Source organism: Temnothorax americanus, unplaced genomic scaffold, assembly GCF_048541705.1.
Source record: "Temnothorax americanus isolate GAGA-0224 unplaced genomic scaffold, ASM4854170v1 Scaffold80, whole genome shotgun sequence".
Taxonomy (NCBI): Eukaryota; Metazoa; Arthropoda; class Insecta; order Hymenoptera; family Formicidae; genus Temnothorax; species Temnothorax americanus.
Window position 1 is genome coordinate 87,647 of NW_027509803.1, and position 25,474 is coordinate 113,120.

Sequence of the window (25,474 nt, forward strand, 5' to 3'; positions counted from 1 at the left end):
CGGGAAACACGAAGACTCGCCCCACTCGAGTAATAGCGGAGGAACTAAAATCAGTTACCGAACAGTAAATATAACTCAAATAGAAGACATTCAGTAAAATTAAAAAGCCCAAATTTTATGGGAAATCTAAAATTTTTAGTAAACAGTAGATTAAGACCGAATATTATTAAAAAGAATTCTGTTACATCCGATATCATAGTGGGTAAACATAAAATTCTAAGGCTTAGTAGAATCAAGAAGCATCACGTGACCCGATTAGGACAGGCACTAATAGATATCTTTGAATGTCCAATCGCTTTTCATTTAGTTAAAAACGATTTTCCACGATAGGTACCCATGACCGAAAGTTATAAGCGTGACACCGGATTAACGAAGGAGATAGCTTTTCCAGATGACCACCCGGAAATTAAATACTTCTGGGAGCGCTGGGTTGTCCCGCCGGAAGACTCAGACAGCGAAGGAATAGGGACACTCGCCCAGAACACGATAACGTCCACTGTATGTTATAATTGGGATAACAACTTGTTGTCGCCCGTCATGGGCAGTTCCCTGACGGGAATACCCATAAAAATGGGATTCGGGAATTAGATTTCTTTAAACAATTTCGAGCGAAAGTCAACTAGAATCAAAATAAACTGGAATGGAATAACATTAGCATACCTTTTGAAGAAAAAGAAGAAATATTTCTCCAAAGTCAATTACATATATGCGTGTTAACATCAGTTGTTGCAATATAAGGAAAGTTTCCAGGAGTACGCCATGGAAAAAATAGCCATTCTACAATGTTTAAATTTCCCAGACGACAACGTTATCCATTGCCTTTGTTGAAAACACAGCGATTTATCGACGAATGAAAAATGGCGTGTTGCCATCTATGGTATTCGCCAGTAAGCAAATGATTCAGTAAACACTCTACGTAAACACTCTATAGGCCGGTATTCATAGTTATTTAAGACCGTCTTAAGTTCAATCTTAAGATGTCATGAACCAATCACAGAGCCGTATTAGCTTCTTAAGACATTACTTAAGACGATCTTAAAGACTATGAATACCGGCCATAGAGACTCATACATGGGTCTAGTGACATTGGTAGTGCATATGTTTCGCACGCAAAGGCGCTGCAATACTTGATTTCCGCGTCCGTATGGCGCTGCGATACCTGACTTCCGCGTTCGTTACGGAAGTATCGAGCTTGCGTAGCAACGATCGTCATTGTATCAATATCTTTCGTTCACGATCGTCATTATATCCACATCTTTCGTCCACAAAAGTCGCGCGTTTCGAGTCGTGTCGTGTATTTTACCCGTTTCTAATATTCTTTGTAAAAAGGATATTGAGTCGTTCAATCAATCGTTTAAAGTTATACTCAATCGTAATTACAACGACGAATATATTACATACGGCAGCACGACGTAAGGAAAAGCGACTACCGACACTGGAAAATATCTGCCATTGCCAGATATAAGGAAAAGGCATCCGCCATTACTAAAGAAGGAAGGACGATTGCAGAATACATTCGATGGAAATATATTTCCGACTTTTCACCTGAAGGGCGGTATTCCTCCTCTTTGGAGTCGGCTTTCACGTAAAGTGAAAGTTCGCACAGGTAACTCTCGTTATTCGTAAGGGGACCACTGATAAAGTCGCTACAAACGTTAGTTAATGACTATCTTTGGTTCCAGAATATTCGAGAGCTTTCTTTCATATTGGATTTTTGGATGTATAACAACCATTCTTGCGTTTCGGCAAGGCATTCAATCCAAAATTTTCGATCAATCGGTGGCCACTGTTTAAGACAAGATTCTTCTCATTTCACTTGAGTAATCAAGTATAAAAAGAATTTGGTTGCAACCACGCGTATTTAGTATATTCGCTTCTTTTCATTGTACAATTACGTATGTTGTATAAAGATTGTAAGGATTCGTTAAGATATTAATTAAGAATTAATTCATCGAAACTGTAAAGTTAATATTTCGTCAAATAGTACATATTCACATTATTTAATGCACTCTATTGTGATTCAATAGTCAGTATATTCTTTCTTTATCATAAGTTGAATATCGTTAAGTTCATTCGAAACGAAGAATTATTTCAGAAACATTATCCAATGGTTAAACCATGTTATGCACGATTGATGATATCTATATGAATATATGTCAGGTTGATTATGGATTAATGCATTGAATTACCAAAGGAAAAAAGGGTATATGTATTGGTTAAGAACCACTTATTTCTTTTTAACATTGATTTCTCTGAAATCTATTTTTTTCATTAAGAAGATACCAAATTAATTCATGCATTATTCCATTTCTTTTATATATTAAATATATTTTGAATTTATACACTTGTATTATATTGTTTTTTGAAATGTTTTGCATTAATGGTCCTTTCACAAATATAATTTGTTTTTCAAGGTTTTCTCTTATACGTTACAAATGATTCTCAGTACTTCTAATTTGTTTAAGTAAAATTAGTCTTGCGTAACTATTGTGTTGGAATTTATGAAAGAAATATCTCCAGCAAGAATGTATATTTATTAAAGTGAACGGACTATTAATAATTGAGTTTCCTGATACTTAAACTATGTATTTCATTTATATGTGATGTATATTAATACTGCGTTATACTCTCAAAATTCTAAAAATTATATTCAATCAATATATTGAAAGGTTACTTTTCAAACGAATTATACTAGTTGAGTTTTCTTAATAACCAGTACAATTTTACGTTCTTACTGGAGCGTGTACAGCCTTATAGCGGGTATCATGGACTCAGCCGCTAAACATGTTGCAGCATCTATCTGAAGGGATTTGCTCGACAATTTCCTCGAGCAGATGCACCACATTACGACAACAGTCGCAATACTCATAAGAAGTCACCATCCTGCCTAAATCGCTGCCTTTATCTTACAATGAAAAATGCGAAGGTATATCTGTAAATAACACAGACCCGCAAAAAAAAAAGTTGTCTGCGGCATGGACTCGACCATGGTATTTCCATGTCCATTTATTTTAGCCTGTTGAAACCGAATATGACCTCAATTTTGCCCCTACACGTCAGGATTTTTTTCTACAGCTAAAAACAAGGTGTTTTGGCCTTACAAAACACCTTGTTTTTAGCTGTACTTTGGGCTGTACTGTGAGAAGTGCCGCAAACAGCAATATAACAATTCGCGTCGAGCACAGAAAAACTCCCCACTCCCCTCGAGGACCGCAGACAAACCTCGGGCGGGAACGTCTCGAGAGATCAGCCGTCCGATAAGAGCGATAATGGAATCGCAAGACGAACAATCCGAATCGCAATAATCAGTCCGCTAGATTTATCTCACGCACCGAGCGTAAACCTAATGATGGAAGGACTTATAGGCGAAACAACGTTTGATCGACACCGGGGCTGCCCCAAACGTATAATAATTAAGCAAAGCAGACTCTGTTCCTTAGACAATATAAAAGCAAACGCAGAGAGGAGGTATCACGTTTACGGGAATAACCGACGGAAAGATCGATACATTTGGAGCCGTAGATATCGAGTACTTAGGTCATAAGATTAGGTTTCAAATTATGGGAGACGACTTTCCGATTTTACAGGAAGGCATCTTAGAATCCGACTTCCTGCGCAACGTCTACGTAATCGACGCCACTCAAAACTTGGGAAGAAATGTCAATCCCTAATTAAAAGAGATACTACAAGTCCCATTGACAAGAAGACCAACGTGGCTTATTCCCCATCCGAAGTGTTTATTATCCCGGCAAGGACGCGTATTACCTTGTCCCTCCAAATCAGTAACCCCAACATAAAAATGGGTTACATTCCACGAATGCACGTGCACGACGACATCTACTTAGGAGACGCCGTCGTCACGAATCGCGGCGGTGTAGCTTACATTGGCGTTATAAATACCGGCCAACAAAACGTGGAGATCTCGCTACCGACGGTCGAACTTTTAGAAGTAGAAACCTACTCTACCACCGGGCCGCCCTACGCATCCACCTCTGTATCCTCTCCCAATAAAGGGTCATAAAAGAACCCTCCTTCAAAATCCAACCTCACCTAGCCGTTCCGCTCTAAGGCCGGAAATGACCAAAAGCGATAAAAAGGCTCGCCGAATAATGGCGACGTTTTTAAGCAAGTCACGCGTTGACCAAATAAAAGAACTACTCCGCTTAGACTACTTGAACAACAATGAGAGGGAGCACGTACATAACCTCATAAAGAATAAGTGTCTGAGAGAAATCCGAAGAGTCACGGACTCACTGTTGGCCTGGACCTAACATTTTTTTGAAAAGCATACCGCGGGCGGCATGCACACAACAATACACATAACTGTATATTAAAAATATATATATTTTTTTTTAAATTAACCATTCTGTCAACGTTATAGTGGATATGGGTCGATAACGTGTCGGTGCACGAGATCCAACTTTTCAATATAGTGAGGATTCGGATCCCTCACGTATAGGTGTGTATAAATATTGACAAGTGACATTGAGTCAAGTGTGTTTAAATTTTTTTTTAAATTTTTTAAATTTTTTATTTAAAAAAAATTTTTTTTTCAGCCTAATTTTATATGTATGGATGAGATTCAAATACGCGGTTTTATTAATATACAGCACCAACGTTGGGTACGCTGGGTCAGAAGAATCAATTATGAAAACAACGACGAAATATGGGACATTTCGGGATACGAGAACATCTACGGATTTCGAAGACTGTTTGAAATCAAACATGAGTTTGACATTAAAGAAAAAGTTTGGTAATTCTCAAAATTTTAAAAATTTTATAAATAAATAATTTTTTTGTAATTCCATGCATAACATTTATTATCCACAAACCCTATCTCCCTGCTAGAGGTTTCCAGGGAACTCGAACGCTCATACAGAAAAGAAAACTCTTCCCGGATCCCCTCTCCTTTCTCCGTTAGGGGAGAGTTGGGCGCCCGAGATGTGACTCTTCAAACTCGGAAATATCGCAAATCTTAAATATATCGCCCTTTTTCGGTACTCTTTATGACTAATAATGATCTTGTGCATCGAACTATATGCATATTATCCTCGACTGAACGTAGTTTATTACATATTTAATCGAATTGCTATCTGGAGTGTGTTCGATGTGAAAGATGGCCGCCCTGATACACGAGAGGAAAGTGAGCAAAGGAAGGAGGGACGATACAGACATATACCTAATTGCAATACCTCGGACTTTCAAATTCTACCTATTTTCACTCATTTTACTATATATATGGTGAGTTATTTGTGATCCGGGGTGAAATAAATGTTTGCCTGCTCGTTTGTTTCTGTATCGGTCTAAAGAAGGAAGCATCGCACTATCACGAATATGGCTTCCACATAATTCGTTTTCAAACATAAAAATGGCTGATTTCGTATGCCTCGTATCTATCGGCGTGGTCGACCGGGATCTCTAATAAATGGCCGATATCTGTGCGCCATGTGCTCTATTAAAATGGCCGACTTTGGTATACCTCGCGTCTTTGTGGTCGTGTCGTAATGGCGCGGGACGCGACGTTAAATGGAGTGACTTAAAAGGTGACATAAATCTGCTCGCGTCTAAAACAATACAAACATTACAAACTTTAGATGATATGAAAATTGTGTCACAACGACAGGAGATGATCGTTCCTATAACTACACGTGGCGTAGGGTTTCTTGCTAACGAATGCTTCGATGAAGCTCAACTACAGTGTCCAAAAGCTACACGTAATTGCACGGTTTACGAGTTGTATCGTGTTTCCCAAGCCCAGCTACAACTACAATTGGATCACTCCGATCTTGGATCCAGCTTAGCAGACCCTGTTGTGGAGGAAATTGCTTTACAAAATCCCCGCCTCGCACCAGAGATGAGCCAACAAGCTGCGAGTTGCCCACAGAATTTCTCATTGTTGTCGGAACTTATTAACAGTGTAGGCCGTTTTGAGACCGCTCAAGCATGCTATCGACCAGAGATAGCGAGCGTAGCGTCCCTTGAGGTTGACGCTGAGGATCCGTCCCCCAGTTCTACTCCCAAATGCAAGAGGCTTGTGCCGGGTCGAATTAAGCCTGACCCATATGTTGTAACATTCAACAACTTGCGTGCTACCGTCAATGCACTTTCTGATCCAAATACCCCGCAGGTGTACCGGGCTGCTTTTATCCGTGCGAACCCTTTACCTGGTGCAATGTTTGTTGGTGACATTCTTCAGAACCCCGACGAAATTATGCCCGAGAACTACACCGCGCGACGACTGGCTAGTGACCAGAAGAAAGTGAGAGCTATGTTAGAGACGTTATCGCCTAAGTGTTCTCATCTTATCGGAAAGTGTTCCTTCTCCGGAAAGGGAAGTGTTGCCCAACTCGTCACTACATATCGGCAAACATTTTCTCTACGTGGAAGTGAGTTGTTCTATCCATCTAAAGAACTCCGTTTTAAATGTGTTAGACAGATGGAGCCTGTCGTTTTTACGACCTAAGTCCATTGTTTCTTAAAGAATAGCAGAAGCTACCCCGCGATGTATAATTCCGCTCAACAAAACCAAACGACTCAGAATGCGCTTGTACCCGTTTCCGCTGGAGGCCGGCGATGGCAAAGGGACAACACAAGGCAGCAAAATTTTGTTTTGGATAGAGATTGGAGGAATAATCGGGACTGGAATTCTCAAGCCCAAATAGAGACCGATTTCCAGAATCGACAACCACAGCAAGACCAGAACCGACAACGACGGAATAAACAGCGCGCCGCTAATTGGCGCAAAAAGAATACGTCAACTCCAGAAGCTCAAGCTTCTACGTCGAAGCCCAATCCCGACATTTCAAAATATCGATCAACGCAGGATAGTGCCAACAAGGATAAACCCCTTTACGATTTTGTGGGAGGATCGCGCCCTGTCAAAAAGATATACGCGCATAATGTAGAATTTTCTACTTTTCCCATCCTATGTGAAACACTTTACCGCGAACTCAAGCAATCTAACCCTAGACTTAAAAGGGAGATGCCGTTCTGTTCGTTTTTACAAGCAATGACTACTTGTTTAAATGCTTGGTTATTTCGAACAGTAACAGATTCACGGGGTTCAGGCTTTATCGTTAGGGCGCCGGGATGATTTTGATTAATTTTACGCGATTATCGAATCTCCCGATCATTCCATTGATTTGTGTATCGCGTGGCCTCCGCCTGGATCTGGGAATTATAAAACGTACATTGTGATATTATCATCCTCGTTACAATAAGGATCAAAATGATAACGAGTGTCTTCCCCACACGGGGATAATATATCATCTACAAAGACTGGCTGATTCCAACCTCGATCTATCGGTTGCGAGATCGACGATTACGTTGGACAACGTTTGGTTTAGTTTTAAAAATCTATGGCGCGCAATAAATAATAATAGAGTGCAATCAGTATGCGTGTCTTAATTACTGGGCCATATCGCCCTGATTAGTTATTAGTTATATGTAGATATATACATAGATATATCACCTTAAGAGGTTAACTCACCGAACTGGCTCGACAAACATCTTATTTTCTTATTTTCAATATTAATAATATTAATACTATTGAGATTTCTCACACACGCTTGCGAAGCTTACAGATCTCGACTTGAAATAATCAAATAATTATATAGCACTTTGTATATACATATATATAAGAAGTACTGCATATCTTAATACGTAGTGATAACGCTTAATACGTTAAGCTAGTTTAATCTTAGTTTTAGTTTTGTCTCAGTATGGATTACGATTATATCAGCTACATACGGGCTACGACTAGATTTGTAGTCATCAACATAAAAGTCTGGCTCTTCGGAGTCCATCAACGAATGAGTATTGGATCATTCACTAATTAATCATCACGTAATGCTCATCTCTGCGTGGGATTACCAACTTAGCAGCCTTACACCCGACTGCAAAGCTCACAACTGGGCACTGTGAGCTTTTAATGAGCCGTCCTAGGATGCACCATGGGCGGGGTGCACCTGAATTTAAACGTCCTAAGGGGAGAACACCCCTAAAATAATTAACCAAAAATATGGAAGGTACGACTATGGAGAGTAAACTTACCGCCTCAGGGAGTTCGGATACCCAGAGGCCGGCGCGGGGGGGAATGAAGTCCCAGCGACCCCCGTGTCGAATCATGCGATGGGCTAAAAACAAACGAAAATACAACTACAACAGTAGCATTGCGTCCTGATTGGACAGACGCAACGGCCAAGAAAGAGGCTACCAGAGAGGTAGAAATGGAGGAGGACCATGACAAAGGATTGGACCTCACTAGGAAAATTATTGCGGAAGCAAACGAAGATGAGCAGACGGAGAATACGAAGACTGACCTCACGTCCATCCCCGCAGCTGTGTCGGATTCGGAGGGATCGACGAACCAAAACCAGCTTGTGATCGGGGACGTAATCATGATTGAAAATGACGACGAGGATGAGGATACGCCTCCTCTATCTGCCCTTGGTAGGGTTAAGAGGAAGGAGCGGTTCCCATCAAGTTCGCCGGAAAATACGGAGAAGCCTTTCACCAAAAGAAGATACACGACCTCAGGGAGCAAAGTATTCACGCCAGTACAAATTACAACGAGGCACAAACTTTCTATCCATCCTGTGGGTGCTACCAGCTTACGCAGTTATAACAATAATCAACTGAGTAAGTGTGCTGCTGAATGTCTAGATAAAATAGAGGACATAAGATCAAGCAGCAAAAATATAAAGGGCAATTTCCCGGGTTATCTCAGAGACGGGATAACGAACATATCCGAGATCTTAGAAATATATCGTGAGCGACTGAACGCTACCGGTGATATCGCTGGTCTTGAATTGGAAAACAAGAACCTTAGAACTCAGATAAGGAAAATTACTAACAAACAGGAGGTCCAAAAGAAGGAATATTCGCTTCTTCGTAAAGAGAACGAAGATCTTCGGAGAGATATGAAGATGCTTCAAGAAGAAATTAGGAGTATGAGGGACTCCATAACTAACACCGGATCCCCCCCAAAAGAATCTTTCGCAAACAGATCTATTCAGGGAGCTGTCACCAGCAAAACGGATAAGCTGGCAGCTAAGAATATTGAAAATTATCCTCCTCTTCCTCAGAGGAAACCAAGAGTTGTCTCAACAGAGACATTGCGGGATAAAAAGGTCAAACTGCTGAAGTACCCCGTGATGGCCTCTGGTTCAGATACGGACAGAGTTGAGGCTCCCATCTTAAGTAAGGAAAAGTCTTCTTCTGATAGAAACGGTAAACAGACTCCTGTTCGTGCGTTGCACACAGACGAGGAAAATAGCACAAGTCGTATGCTTGAACGCATGAATAGACAAATTGCGTTGCTTGCAAATAATATGGAGGATTTGCGCGCAAAAATTAACGCAAAACCAGAAGAATTTTCAAGTAATAAGAAGAGGAGGAGAATTACGAGGACACCTTCAAAAAATGATGGCTGCACAATGGAGACTTCTGTCTTTTCTGACGGGGAGGCCTCTGGCCCGCAGATCCAAACATTACCCATCGTTGATGTTGTACGAAACGAGGCAAATGTCCGTAACACTGAAAATCGGTACGGGGTCGCCGGGGGTGGCCCTCGCTCGAATACTCGTCCGCGCAGACCACCTAAAACAGCGGCGGTCTCGATCACTAGCCTTCAAAAAGACGTCATTTATGCTGACATCCTGAAGAAGGCTCGAGGTAGCATAACCTGAATGCCCTGAGTATTGAAACCTCAAAAATTAGGCGTGGAATAAATGGCGGTGTTATTATAAAGATTCCCGGTGTGGATGGGGCCTCCAAAGCTAACACATTAGCAGGTAAACTTAAGGAGGTGTTGGACGTCAACAATATACGCATCACTCGCCTGACTACAATGGGAGAGTTGCGTGTTTGGAATTTCGACGACTCCATCTCCCCGTCTGAAATACTAAACGAAATATCCGTTGTTGGAGATTGTGATGAACAGTCAATTAAAATAGGCAACATCTGGAAAATGAACAACGGACTTAACTCCGTTTGGGTTAAATGCCCGCTGTCTGCTGCGATAAAAATTTTGGCTTCCAATAAATTTAAAATAGAGTGGACTATTGCTCGGGTCGAACTGCTCGAAACAAGACCCGTCCAATGTTTTGAATGCTGGCGATTTGGACACGTTCGCACTACATGCAGTTTTCCCGAAGATCGGACCGGCGCCTGTTTTAGATGTGGCGAACGTAATCACCGGATCGGCGCCTGTAGAGGAGACCCTCTTTGTGTTATTTGTAAGGACGCTGGAAGACCCAGCGATCACCGCCTAGGATCACTCAACGTTTGTACGAGCGTTGAGCCGGCACGCGGAAGACGCAGAGAACTGGTCAACAACAGTCGGACGGGGATGCAGAAATGATTCTATGCCTCCAGATAAATTTGAACGGAAACAAGGAGGCTCAGGACCTCCTTGTTCACCATACGATGGAAATTCATAGTCACGATCATCTCGCGGCCATTTTCGTCAACAATAAGGTCACGTCACATCCTACCACGCTGGAGGCCCGTGGTAGGCACTGCGTTTTGGTCAGGTTGGGAGAGATCTACATTATTTCATGCTACATCTCTCCCAATGTCAACTTTCGAGTATTCTCGGATTTTCTGGAAGAACTGTCCATCATCTGCTCTGGGGTTGCGCATAACAACAAGCTTATTATTTGTGGGGACTTTAATGCTCACTCTATCTTCTGGAGATCCAACACCACCAACGTCAGAGGCGAGGCACTGGAGGAACTCGCGTCGCAGTTAGAATGGAGATTGATGAATCAAGAAAATCATCCAACCTTTTCGAGTCATCAGGGGACTTCAATCGTAGACCTCACTTGGATCTCCCCTGATTTAATTGGTAGAGTCGGGAACTGGATGGTTCGTACGGACATGGAGTTCATGTCGGACCATTTTTACATCTCTTTTGAGATCATGGATTCAACGATACGACGTACTGCGCCGCCATTGCCATGTCGTTGGAACTTTAAGAGAATGAATGTCGGACTTTTTCAGGAGGCCATCGAATGGAGATGTGCAGTCACCCCGGGGGATCCGGAATATCTGATGGGTGTGGGTCCTGATCGATGGATACATGAATGTATTCATGATGCGTGTCAGGCGGCAGTCCCTCGCCTGCGCATCACTAAGTCATACAGGGCCAACTGGTGGAACGATCGAGTGGCGCAGTTGAGAACCAAGGCTAGTGCTGCAAGAAGAGTCTGGACTCGCAGTAGGTCCAGAGACTTGCCAGAAATTTTAGAGGCCAAGAGAATTGCATATATTGCCGCCACCCAGAATTTGAAGCGAGAAATACAAAATGCCAAATCCACCGCGTGGCAAGAATTAATTGACACTCTGAAGGACGATCCGTGGGGTCTTCCCTACAAATTGGTTTTGGGGAAGCTCAGGAAGCCTGCCAAGAAGTCCGGAAACACGGCGCCTGGTCCGGACGGCTTCAAGGCGACCGTCCTCAAAAAACTACCTCCAAATATGGTACATAGATTGGCGGCTATCTTCAATATTATTATGCAATCCGGAATCTTCCCATCCAAGTGGAAACTGGCGGAACTTGTCCTGATTCCGAAAGGAGACACCCCACTGCGCGGCGATGTACCCAAGGCGAGACCAATATGTCTCTTGAATGAGACTGGGAAGGTTTTCGAACGTATCATTGCAAATCGTTTGGCAACATACTTAAATCAAAATCCGAGATATGATTTATCAACAAACCAATTTGGTTTCCGCAAGATGCGTTCAACAACTGACGCTCTTTTTCTTGTGAAAAACATCATCACCGAGGCCCGCGCAAACGGCAATGTAGTACTGGCCATCTCGTTAGATATAAAAAATGCGTTCAACTCAATCAAACACTCCAGAATTAGAGCTGCCTTAAGAAAAAAGCGTCTTCCGCAATACCTAAAACGTATCATAAAGGATTACCTGAGGAATCGAACCATCAGATACATCTTATCTGATGGTACCCGTCGTACCAGGCAAGTAAACAGAGGGGTCCCTCAGGGATCGGTGTTGGGTCGTCCATTGTGGAACCTGGGATTCGATCAAGTCTTGCGCACATTACTTCCTGGCGACTCACACGTCGTATGTTACGCTGACGACACTCTTCTCCTCGTTGCTGAGGAAGATTTTGAATCGGCCTGCGCCCTCGCCTCCGAATGTCTTGATGCGCTAACGATCAACATCAAAGATCTTGGATTATTGGTGTCTTGGCCAAAGACGGAGGCTGTATTTTTTGGACATTGTCCCCGGAACGCAAATTTTGCCTACGAGGGACAGATTATTAAGATATCCACTAATATGAAATACTAGGTGTCTTTATCGATAAGAAATGGGCCTTCAATACACATGTTAAATACGTTGCCGCAAAGATAACCAAAGTGAATCGCGCTCTGTGTGCAATCCTCCCAAACCTCAGAGGACCGATTGAGAATAAACGCCGTTTATACTATTCCGTGGCGACTTCTATCGCGCTTTATGCCGCTCCTATTTGGAGTGAGGAATTCTTGGCCTCTGAGAATAAACAGAGACAAATGCGCCGCGCACTTCGTCTCTCGGCATTGAGAACAGTTATGGCGTATCGAACTGTCTCGTACGAGGCAGCCACTCTTCTGGCTCGAGTTCCGCCTTTACACCTATACGCGGAATTTATAAGAAGAACTTATTACCTCCGACACCGAAGGATGAAGGAAAACAGAACCTACAATGAGGTATCGGCTCCAGCTGTACGCCTTGAAGAGTGGGATGTTTTACGCGAACAATGGCGCACTCATGTTACGCGTCCAAATCTACCAGGTAAAAGAACTAGAGAGGCAATTGCTCCCAGCTTTGAAGATTGGCTGGACCGTGGCTCCGGCTTTCTAACGTTTAGGATTACCCAGCTTTTGACGGGACCCGGATGTTTTGGCGCTTATCTTCACAGAATCGGTAAAGAGGATTCCCCGATTTGCCGGTATTGCAACGAAGAGGAGGATGCTCCGGAGCATACTGTAGAAATATGTCATTTCTGGGCTCTGGAGCGAGGCGAACTCGCTGCTGTGATCGGGCAGAATCTTTCATTGGCAAATATCATTGCCAGAATTTGTAATTCGAGAGAACGTTGGAACGCTTTTTCAACGTTCGCGGAACATGTTCTTCAGCGTAAGGAGGAGGACGAGCGCAGGAGACAGCAGCAGAGGATCTTTGATCCAGGTTAGCTGTGTTTTCTGCGACATCACTGCGGTATTATGTAATGCGTGAGACTTTATTTTATTTTATTTTATTTTAAAATGCGTTATCACCTTGCGTGCGGGCGGGGCCTTCCTGCCGTTCCTGGGCTGCCCGGGCGCGGGCCGTCTTCGGCTCTCCTCCCCCTGGGGTCCGGTGCGTCGCTTCGGCGACGTTCCCGGATCCCTGGGGGGGGTGGTTGGCCGTGGGCGGTCGGCGTGCGGTTTTTCCTTATGGGCGGCCGGATGACCCTGCAATAGAAAACAGATTTAGTTTTAGATTTAGATTTAGGTGTATACAGCTATATATACATTAATACTTTTCCTGGGAGCTTCGCTGCGTTGGGTCGGGGGCTTCCGGGGGGTTGATCACCCGTGGTTTCGCTGCTTACTGCTGTCTTGCGGGGCTCCGGCCCCACTGCTCCGCAGTGGGTTTGTCGGAGGCTCCGTTGTGGCCGCGGGGTGTGGGTGGTCGTCCTTCTGGTTTCCCTCGGCCTGCGGCGGGGTTCTCAGGATCCTTCTCTTTTTGCGCCTCTCCCGCCCCTTCTCCTCCCCTTCTGGGGGGCCCGGGGGCGGGACGGGCGTGATCACTAATACAGCCGCCGTGCGGCCCGTGAAGCGGACCTGGAGTCCGACTGTTTTCCTGGTGGTGGGTGTATATTCAACCCTCAATGTTAACGAGCGTAGCTCGTGTTTTCGATCTGTGTGGATCCTCTCTCCGGGTAGAGAGGTTCCTGTTCGTTTAGTACGTACACGTCCTATGGCCCTGTGCGTTTTCCCTTGGGACGTCTGTGATTCCCTATGGAATGGCCACGCAGCCAATGAAGAGCGCTTCTCAATGATATGGCATGGACATGGTCATTATCATGAGGGCCTCTGAGGCGGTCGAACGTTGGCACTCGTGTCAAACTTTCGACTAGTGAGTCATCCCGGCGGGTTTCACGGCGTCCCTATCTGATCCTCCGAGTGATCTCGTCTTCGGGTTACGGTTTCTGTCGCCTCTGCGAGAGGACTGTTGTGACACGTGATGTAATACCTCGAGTCTCCCGCGTGTATCCCGGGGGACGGCCCCTGGAAATGCCCGAGGCATTTTTCCTCTTCCTCCGAAACAAAAAAAAAAAAAAAAAAAAGGCTCACTTAATCAATGTGTTGTGTGATTTGTTTGGTGTAAATCACTTCCGTTATCTAATGAGCATTTTCACAGACAGTCAACTCTTTTCTGCCAATAAATTCACTCCTCCAAGATTTCCAAATTCTTTCACATCCTGGGATACCCATGCAAGGGGGATTCAAGGAATACTCCAGAAACTGTGGACAATCATTACAATAATAGTCATACGAAATGTGATGCATTTATTAGACCTAGAACACAGATTAACAGGCTCAGGAGACAACCAAGTCCTATTTGTCAAACTCTCTAAGAATGATCAATTATTTGGCATAATCCAATTAGTAAAAAAGAAGTTGAGAGAAGCATTTGAAGAAATAAAATTGGCCTTAAAATTAGAAAAGACCTGGACCTCTAGTCAATTAGTATGTTACCAACGGAAATATTATTTTAAAGGTGTGTTGATTCCTGGTGGAATAAAAATATCTGCAAGAGTTTTTTCAGGAAATGGTGACATAAATGCAGGATTGAATGCCATGATCACAACGGCTATCAATGGGGGAATAAGATTAACTGATCAGCATTCTGATCCCATTCTTGGCCCTGCTTTCTCTTATATCGAAATCTTTCTAAACTTGGTTGGCCACTCAGACTGGAGAACTATGATTCCTCATCAACCAAGACCATTAGTTCTGCTCAGTATGTTATCGTCTGATTTTGGATTTCTGCCCTTTATTCAATTGACAGGATTCCTCTATGCAAGACATCAAGACACATTGAGTGAATCGCTAGCGTTATTAAACTATGTCTGGAACTCTTACCCTGAGTATAGATCTCATATAGCAGGTGCAGTTCATTTCAAGGTTGGAATAAAGGATATAGATGCCAAACTACAACTTGCACTGGATCCAAAAACACTTAATATTGATAGGCCAAAACTTCCTGAAGCAATTATAAGAGACAAAGTGGAGGACTACTTGATCCATTCCACAAATGTTCTCAACAATCAACTCAAGCTAATGTTTGTGTGCTGCCAAAAGGATGACCAAAGGATGTTGGCCAGTGAATTATTCAAGATTCGGCCCTTAAATACCGCTCTGATTCATTCTTTATTTGAATGCTCTCATATAGGATCTCTGTTGGGAACCTTATCTAGATTTAACAAGATATCGTCCATTGTAAGATTGATTGGCCTGAACAAAATTGGGAAAGAAAAGACATGTTTTTCAGCCAGAGTTAGATCTCTAGATATTACGAATTTGCGATATTTCTTTAGACAAATAAGACCTCAAGCGACACATTCCTTAAGTTTTATTGGGGAAGTAGCATCATGTGACAATCGAGCATACATGCAATATTGTCAGATAAATAATCTATCTCCTGAATGTGTGTTTAGTTTGAGGTTGTTTTTAATAGTTTATAATTATGGCTTAGGTAATGAATTTGTAACCGGCCCATACACTCCTCCACCCGCAGAACAAGTAATATTTCACGACAAGTGTTTGCCTCATGACAAAAAGTCATGTCTAATAATAAACCCAAGTTATTGTATGTAAAGGGTTGGAAACGTCCCTCCAAAACGCCTTGCAACCCTGAGGGGAGTCAATAAATATATCTAATCTAATAAACCCAAGTTACAATATACCGATTGACAGAGACAAACTAGAAAATGCTAGAGGGGTGTACTCTTTACACATAGGCAGCAGGACAGCAGACCCAGTTAGATCAATCAAATTAACTACTCTGGATGGAATTGAGGCGAGCACAGCTATCAAGACTTTGCTCAAGATGCTTGCCTGAATGAAATCTACAAAAAGTGATAATAACATCATAGCATTTATCACCAATCAAATTGGAGTTAGAATGGAAGGATTGGAGGATATAATTCCAGGACTGATTCCTGGAACAGCAGGCGGATGCATTGATCACAGATTTGGGAGTCCAGGCACCGTAATGTGGGCCTACTCCAATTCCACCACACTCATATCAACTTGGTATCAAATAACATCTAATCAAGCAACAGAGTTGCAACGAGGGGAAGCGGACAGATTTGTATTCTTCCAGCAGATCTACCACCACATATTTAGTGCACTCAGATTTTGTCACTCTTACAGACAAAGATTCGGAGCTGAGATCAGACTAGATCATTGTTCTTACCCTATACCAGCAAGTACATTTTCAGCGCCTGCTCTTTTAATGCCGGGTCAAACAAAATTGCAAACAGGCTTAATATTGGATCCTAATAGGAAAGCTGCTCTAAAAGCAGAAGCAGAGCACTTTACTAGTGTAATGGCTCAATCAACTTTACACTCAGGTTCGGGTGAAGAAATTCTAGGAGCAGTAATAGGGCAACAAGTGGCACAACACATATCTATGTATTCCATGGGATTAGAGGATTTAAATATGGAAGAACATAAACTGAATCATAATCAAACTACAATTAATCTGACACTAATTAGAAAGATCCCTTTAAAGAGAATTCTGGCATCTATAGGATTACATCTGGCCTCAATTGGCTATTTTGGAAGAAATGCAACTGTTTCCAAACTAATCAAGATCCTCAAGTCAAGAGCATCATTAGGTGCATCTGTACAATCAGCCACCCCTTTCTTAGATATTATCCAAGCTATAATCACTGCTGGTTATTTATCACAATTGATAGCGTATACAAAAACATTTTGGAGATGGGATAGTACTAACTCCTTGATTGGGCTGTTAGGACCCATATTGGGAGAAATAGCGTTGGCTTTAGAAGAGTGGAAAACCAGTCCTTATCCTTTATATCTACTAGTGGAGGACATTAGTGATGGAAGATACTCTTATCCTAGAGCAGCAATTCATACTTCAATTGCACTAGCAAAAAACTTGATGAAAAACAAAATGGTTTCAGCATTAGGATTAAGCATAGAATGGGGTGGAATGATTGATGAAAGTAATTTTACTGTGTTTTTAAATAAAATGAATGTAGGAGAAGAAAACATGCCAAGTTTTAATAGGCTTAAATATTCAAATTACATGATGTATTTGGTAACTATCCCTAGAGTTAGACCTCATAGATACATGGATTTTTGAAAGTTGCAGATGCATTTATATTCATATTATTTAACATGATATATAATACAATCATAAATATAACTTTACAGAAAAACAATTCAAATACACCATTAAGATCAAATTTTACTGCAGACACAATTTCAAAATTGGTAAACATGGGATTATCAATAGAAGATTTGAGTAAATTTAGCAAAGCTATTGCATTTGCAGTGAAAGTCTGCATAACTAACATTAAGAGACAGGGTATGATCCCGCATGGTGCAGCAAAAATAGTTAAAAATATGATAGAGCTAGGAAAGAAAGTTATGCTCAACCCTCAAAATTATCTTGATAATGAAGAAGTGGAACTTGAAAATGTATATTTGAGAACTACAGATCTTCATCCGTAAGAATTCAAGAGGCTGGGGGTTCCATGCTTCAATAACATCCATCAAGCAAGAGGGATTCCAGTCTGATGAGATTTCATTTGAAAGTGATCTGTTGACATTGATGTTCATCAGTCTTATTATTTTATTTATGGGTAATATATATATATATATATATATATATATATATATATATATGTATATTAATGGGTTCTAGATATTAATTATATAATAATAATAAGTTTTTCTTAAAAACATATTCAATATTCATAGAGATACAAATATTTAGTATATTAAGATCATTGCACAATTTAATGTTATCGACAAGATTGAAGTTAGACATAATTTACTTTGATTGACACTTTTTTTCTAATTAATTTAAACATTTTTTCAACATTTTAATGTTAATAAAAATTGGAATTAATGAAATTATAGATTTGATAATAAAAAACAAACGATTTATAACAAGCTGGGGGAACATCTCTGAAGACAGCAACAATAGAAGAGAATAATTTTTCTACATTTGAAAATAAATATACATATCAAAGGAAAATTCACATTGAAGATTATTATTTTACCACCAAGCCAAAGAGATAAACATTTCAAAAACAAACATATAAATATAACAAAATGAAATAGAATTATAAATAAATCAAATTTTCAATATTGAGAAAATGTTGATTAAAAGTAAATTTGGGGTAGTAGTAAATAAACAAAGTGCAATGTTGTTAGCAGATTTATATTATTAGATATTTTGATTATAATATATTTTATAAAGGAAAAAGAGTTAAATAAAAATAGAAAAAAACCATATAAATAATAAAATTAAGAAATCATTTTAGATATTAAGAGCATATTCAGAATTAACAATGTGCTATTATGTATTGGGTTTAGAATTTATAGATGTATGATAATTTGTATAAATAGTAGATTTAGTGTTTTGATTAATTTTACATATTCTATAAAAGGGTGGAGGGAACTCTTGGATACACTATAACAACATTCTCAAAACATTACGCAGGGTGTATCGTATTCCTCTATTTTGTATTTCGTGTGCGGCACTCAGAAGGTCCTCTGTGCCAAAGGAGAAATGGGCCAAATAATTTTTAAATAATCGCTCCAAGAACGTTCCAAACTTCAATCAGCTCTAGAATGGGGTTATGGAGTTTTGGTGTTTTAAGGTCAAGGAGTTATGGGATTACAGGATTACGGAGGTATAGAAAAATAATTAAAGTGCGATGGTTTCGATTACAGGGGTTTAAAAGCTTATGAGGCTATATGGTTATGGAGTTTTGAGGGTTATAAAATCAAGGGGTCATGGGGTTAATAGTTTATGAAGGTTTTAGGGCCAAACAACTTAATTAAAACAATTATTGAGATGAGACAAGAGCATATAAATAATATTGTAAAATTACTTCATCAGGTTTTTGGGTAATTTTGCTTATGGGATCATGGGGTTATGGAGTTTTTTTAAAAAACCACTTAAATTTCGAAAGCCCTCGCTTATACGAACATCTTAAACCTAAACGCAATATTGTAAGTCGCTTAAATTTTTGGACAGAAGAAAGGGCCACTTGACGTGGAATGTCACATATTGTAAAATGAATACCATTTATTTCATAGAATAAGACCTCGTCTTCAGCTCCCCTACTCTCTCGAAAATCGCACACGGTCCGATCCCTGGTTATATGGATTAATTTCTTTAACCAAAAATAAAAGTGCACGAAACTCGCAGTAAGCGTAATAGCGTCCTTTCTGGACGTTGACCCATGACTGGAGTTTTCCAAAACGTGCATTCGTCTCGAGGCACGCGCCTTTTCCAGCGTGCACCCGAGATACAATAAGATCTCGTTACGTCTTCCTATCTCTCCTCCTCTAGATAGCCTTTTCTTTACTATCTTTCTAAACTTAATATTCTACAAATTCCGGAGTTTGACGTAACAGCCGGAACAATTTATTATTTTTCTAATCTTTCAAGTTTTACTCTCAATCGTACTTTCAATCATCATACCATCATACTAATTTCAATGGGCCTGTTTCCTGAGATTGCCTGAGAACTGCGCTGGCTGACTTGACAAATAGTCGTTGACGATTTCACGAGGGGGTTTTTCATACAAGGAAACCAGCATAGCGATAATAAGCTAAACATACGTTATTAATATATATGAGCGAAAAAGAAAATTGTAATCCCTCTTTAATTCCCATTTGTGTAGATTAAACATATATCAGAATCTTTATTAATAAACTTAATTACTAAATTCAAATTTCACAAGTGTTATTTGGTGTGTCTACTCAAAAATTTAATAGTGCTCGGGCATCACCTGCTATTGCTTCAAGAGCCAATCACACAAACTTTCCGTAAGGAAAGTAAACTGAATCACCCCAAAAATCGAGACATTTTCCCACGACAAACCATCTCTGGAATCGTATATAAATCGCGACTCCACGTACTTGGAGACACTTACAGTTCCAAACTACACGAGAGCAGACCGTCGAAAGATTACCGAACTCGTTTTACCGTATCGAACCGTAGTAAATCGTGTCAAAATTCATTGTATAACCTAAATGAATATAGTATATTATATTCATTGCATAGTATATAATAGTTTAGTTCAATGAAACACAATGTGAAGTACAAATGTGTGTGCAATGGTAATAATATAACTAAGTTTTTACTGCTTAATAAATTAAAATGATGAAAAACAAGATTGTTTGCACTCCTCATTTTTTAGTATTTTTTACCTTAAGAAAGTATAAAAGAAAGTATATTATTTTAATCAAATTTCGACCTTACTTCGACATTGAAACGACGTCGAAATGATAGTTGAATAATCGTTGATATTTATCATATTGTATGTTTATATTTACGATGTTATTTAAACCAAATATCTCCTATATATATGTATACAAAAATCAATTTTTATTTTACATTTTGGAAAATTTCTCGAAAAAGTGCTTTATAAGCTTCGATTATTCAAGTGTTCCCACAAAAAAATCTAATCTAACACCGCACATGGTCCGATCTAGGTGTCCTAGATAATAGGGATTAAAACCCATGACCCGAAACAGGACCGACGATCATACCGCTCTCGGTAGGCGTCATAGCGTCCTATAAAAACATTAACCCATAACCGGAGTCATCAAAAAAGTGCGTTCAACTAAAATCAATAATCTTTATAAAACCGCTCTAGAGAATCAAGGCAAAATTAAATCAAGTAGCTCAACACTATACATATCCACTACTGGAGCCTTTAAACCCACGCCTAGGCGAGTTGTTTTCACTCTAGACATTACCGGAATCGCGGAAGATCGTGGGGCGAAGGGCCCCGAGCTAATTCAAAGCGCCGCCACTACGTAACGACGGCGTTGAACAGATACTCGTACTTAAAATACGCCCCCTCAGGAAATATAAGGGCGAGCCGAGAGACCCTAGCATCAGACCAATAGTGAACATCCGCGTCCCCAAAAGGATTCCCATTGTTATACCGGTGCTTATGCTTTTTTGCCATTTGGAGAAGGCAAACGAAAGTGCATTGGTGAACCATTTGGCAATATCTTCTGTGATTTCAGACAATATTAATAAGCAGCACGCAGCACATCAGAAAGAACTTCTTTTATGATATTCTACGTCCATGGATGGGCAATGGTATTTTAATTTAGTGGAGGTAAAGTACATAATAATAATTAAAAAAAATTTATTTATTTACAAAAAAATTTTTTTGTCTATGAAATGTCTGTTATTTATGTTTCATACGTTGAATGCAATATGCGGTATTGCAAACACATTTTATTCAAAATTTTATTCTAAACATGTACAATAACATTATTGTACTTTTACAAATTTTTTTTTAGAAACTGCCATGGGTACTTCTCTACGTAACCTGAATTCCAGCAACAATATCGAAAAGCTGTTTATAAAATTTGCAAACTTTTTATTTATATGTAATTAATTTATGAATATAAAAATGAATATATAATTGTAATAGGATTATTATTTAGTAATTATGGTTTAGGTTAGTGAGGCAGTGGTTGAACAACGACTGGATATTCTCATTAACATCAAAAGGCAAAGAACAGGCAAAGATTCTAAGAATATTACACGGATTAATAAACATCCCGTTTAGAGATACCATAGATCTCGTTACGTCTTTTCATACCCCCTCCCTTGGATAGCATTTCCTTCGCTATCCGTCGAACCAATATACCTAAATTCTGGAGTTCTGACGTAACACTGTAATGAAGATAATTCTTAGGGTGCCGTCACATGCGGCGTAACTTGCGTAAGCGTAACTGCGGCGTAACTTGTGCCGACCAATCACATCATCTCATTTGAGTATCAACTTTCGTCTAGTTATTTTACGCTCTTTACGCTATTGTCATTACGCCAAATCCAATTTTTAGCGGAAGTAGCGGAACTAGCGATAGATAGTGCAGACTGGTGCAGGCTGGTGCAGGATTGTTACGCACAAGAGAGAAGAATGAATACTGATCAATTAAAGGTAAATTAATAAATAGTTTTGTATAGAATTTATTATAATTATTTATTATAATTTATTATATGTGTGTGTGTGTGTGTGTGAAAGCTGTGACAGCTGCATTCGGTCATATCCGATCCACTGTTCACGGCATGTCGATACGAGGTTATGATGGTTTTAAGATTTCAATGCCTTCCCTTTGGCTTTTTTATCCTAATGCATCATTATTCACATTGCATGCTTGCCTTTTAGCACAAATGTGGGTATTGCGGGAGACTGTTCAGCTTTACGAATTTTATCAAGCATGAATGCTTTAAGCATTATGTGGAGGATGAAGATCGCATTTGTGTGGATGAAAATTATGTTGTGACTATATGTACGTTTACTACATCCTTTTATTCTTCACGCACATTTTATTGTCTCATAACAAAGGAATTAAATTTATCTATTTGTTAAATAATCAAAGGCACTGCAAAGACTGCCGAAGGTCCTGCATGTAAAGATACTTTGGATGAACTCTTGATTCGGGCTGTGAAGGAAAGGAGAGCACTTTACGACTATACTATACCTGTTTCTCAAAGAACAAATTTGCGTAAAAATGCGTTATGGTTAGAAGTATCCAATCTTTTAGGAGGTACTATATCTAAATTTATTTCTATATCTATATCTCTACGTCTTATTTTTTGGGAATACACATATAGATATTTTATACGTTATAAATCAATTATACATTACATGTATATGTTTGTTAGGTGCTCTTGGTCCAGAGGAAGCTAAAGCTCGCTGGAAGTATCTGCGAGATAATTATGCAAAAGCTCGCAAAAAGGCAAAAGCCTACATTCCCAGTGGATCGGCAGCTAAAATTGGTGGACTAAAGAAATCTAAATTTAGATTTTATGACCTCATGACATTCTTGAATGACTTTCTTGAAACACGGCAGTAAGTTCTTTCTCTTCAATATGCAAAATTATACCACTTTCTTAATTTGTCAAATATATTGAGAATACAGCTTGTTTCATGTTCGACATACTCATATAGGATGCTGTATGTAAGTATATATAAATATATATATATATATATATATATATATATTTATTTATTTATTTATTTCAGGACTGTGTCAGTTCAATGCCAGACGTTACTGAAAGTCAAATATATGCAACATCTATGCAATACGAGGACGATAGTGTTGCTTCATCTTCACAGTTCACCGATATTCCTTCTCAGACTGCTATCCATATTTCTCCAACGATGCAGACTCCCATTCGTGTTTCTCCAAAAACACCAATCTCGTTCTCAAAATATCTCGTTTCTCCGCGAATCTCAACAGAAGACAGCGTTTCTCCAGAAATACCGCCAGCCCTCAGTAAAACTTCACCAATACCGGCCACAAATTCGAAAAGTTAGTAGTTTGTTTATATGTTTTTCTTCTCGTTTTCTTTGACGATAATAGCTTTATAATAACGATAACAACGTATCGAAATATGTGTATCACAGCAATAACATTGCTGTCTTGTTTTCAGGACCATTGCAAACTGCTGACTACGATTTAGATAAACCCCCCCGGCAAACCGCTGCAAAGAAAAGTAAGTTATCGCGATTTAGGGTGCTTTTCAATTAACGATACAAATATTATTCTGTCTTTATTGCTCTTTGGATATTGAACAAAGACAGAATGATACTTGTGTCAATTTGTGTTATCTACTAATAGAAAACATCGTTAATATGTCCAAAAATATCAGTTTAATACCTACGAATAAATTAGCGTACGGTTGTTGTCAATTAAAATTGTTTACTTTATATAAATTCTACATTCTTGTTAAATGTAGAAATGTTTGTATTGCGTGTCTACGCGAACATATAACTCAGCTATATTAGTTAGCCCGGTTTATTCGTACGTCTATATTATGTTTTAGAGCAAAAGGGCGAAGATTTGCAAGCAGCGTTGATAAAAGCGTTGAAAGAGGATGACTCAACAGTGGAGCCAGCGCAAACTACTGATCCGCTAGATGGATTTTTAATTCGATTGGGAGAAGGTATGCGAAGGTTGCCATATCGTGACAGAGCTCGCCTGGAAATACGATTTCTAACGTTGCTTGCAGAGACGGAAGATTCTTGTGAGAATAAAAAAGAATAATCGATGCGTTAATTGCAATATTAATTAAAAACGTTTCCTTTCATTTATTACAAATTAGTTTTACATACAGAGGCATTCATACATACATTACGTATACACACGGCGCGCTCTTACTTGTAAGTCATCCGCGAAAACGCAATACGTTACAAAAAAATAATCGTTTCAACAGGTGGATGACAAATATAATAATTATAGTTATATAAGTATATAAGTTTTAGTTCAAAATTTTGTACTGGTTTACGCAAACATATGAAATAAAAAGTTTAACAATGGCATTGTATATTCTTAATGGCTGTATAATTTTTTCTTCAGATATTTTTAAAAACTAAGCTGTCTTATTTTATGCAGTTGCACAGTTCTGCACTCATTCGGAATAAACGAAAACAATCGCCCAAGTCGCATTTCACAAGCTTCCCCTTGTTAATATCAAATTGGAATTATATCAGCATGTTTTACAACTTGAGAAAGTTAAGAAGCTTGGCTTCTGAACAATACTTACGGAAGTCAACGTGTATATTAACGATAACATCTCTCTTTGGGAAATAGTAAAATTTTGCATAGTAAATGCTAGCATATCACCTGAGCAGCATGAATGTTTATTAATTAGCAATTGTTCTCGCTGTGGAAGTAAAAGTTTCAATGTGCAGAGAAAGCGTTAACAGCATGAAAAACGTAGGAACTAGCAATTTGTCATTTACGATTGGAATTGTCATCTATGTGGTGCTAATGACTCATACAATTTTGAAAAATCGTTGAGGTATAATTGAAGGTATCAGACACTGGACGTATTCCTAACGTTTTGTCTCAATTTCGTAAAACGTCGATTTGTGCTCTGTTACAATAAAAAAAAAGAAAAAAGAAAGTAACAATGTAGTATAGTGTAGAGATAGTAATAGAATAATATACATATATAACTTGAGGGGGATTTGCAGTAAGTCGTGTGTCTTAAGTTCTCCGTACACTGAGCGAATTTTTATTTTCATTGTAGAAACTTTTTAGGAATAAGATTAGCGATAGTGGATGGAAAAGGTATGAAGTGGTTACCACAAAGGCGAGTATGAAGGCAAAATTGCACGTTCATCGTATTTTTATCCACGTTGGACCGCACTTGTACAAAAAAGAAA

General features: G+C 39.6%; 2 protein-coding genes across 5 annotated transcripts in view; both read left to right on the top strand.

The window, feature by feature from the left end:
* LOC143907447 (uncharacterized) overlaps positions 1-25,474 on the top strand; it is a 95,690-nt gene that overhangs the window by 54,926 nt on the left and 15,290 nt on the right. The window lies entirely within an intron of this gene.
* On the top strand, positions 21,735-24,481 carry LOC143907448 (uncharacterized). 4 transcript variants are annotated; one of them, XM_077424261.1, is made up of 7 exons: positions 21,735-22,237; positions 22,466-22,589; positions 22,680-22,847; positions 22,966-23,152; positions 23,223-23,261; positions 23,327-23,615; positions 23,737-23,784. In XM_077424261.1, exons 1-7 carry the CDS (start codon positions 22,217-22,219, stop codon positions 23,764-23,766), a joined length of 858 nt encoding a protein of 285 aa, XP_077280387.1. In that variant the 5' UTR covers positions 21,735-22,216; the 3' UTR covers positions 23,767-23,784. The 4 variants fall into 4 exon arrangements, with proteins under 4 accessions (XP_077280387.1, XP_077280388.1, XP_077280389.1 ...); XM_077424262.1 differs by lacking the exon at positions 23,223-23,261 and having other exon boundaries at positions 21,737-22,237; XM_077424263.1 differs by lacking the exons at positions 22,466-22,589; positions 22,680-22,847 and adding an exon at positions 24,130-24,481 and having other exon boundaries at positions 22,116-22,237; positions 22,966-23,261; positions 23,737-23,799.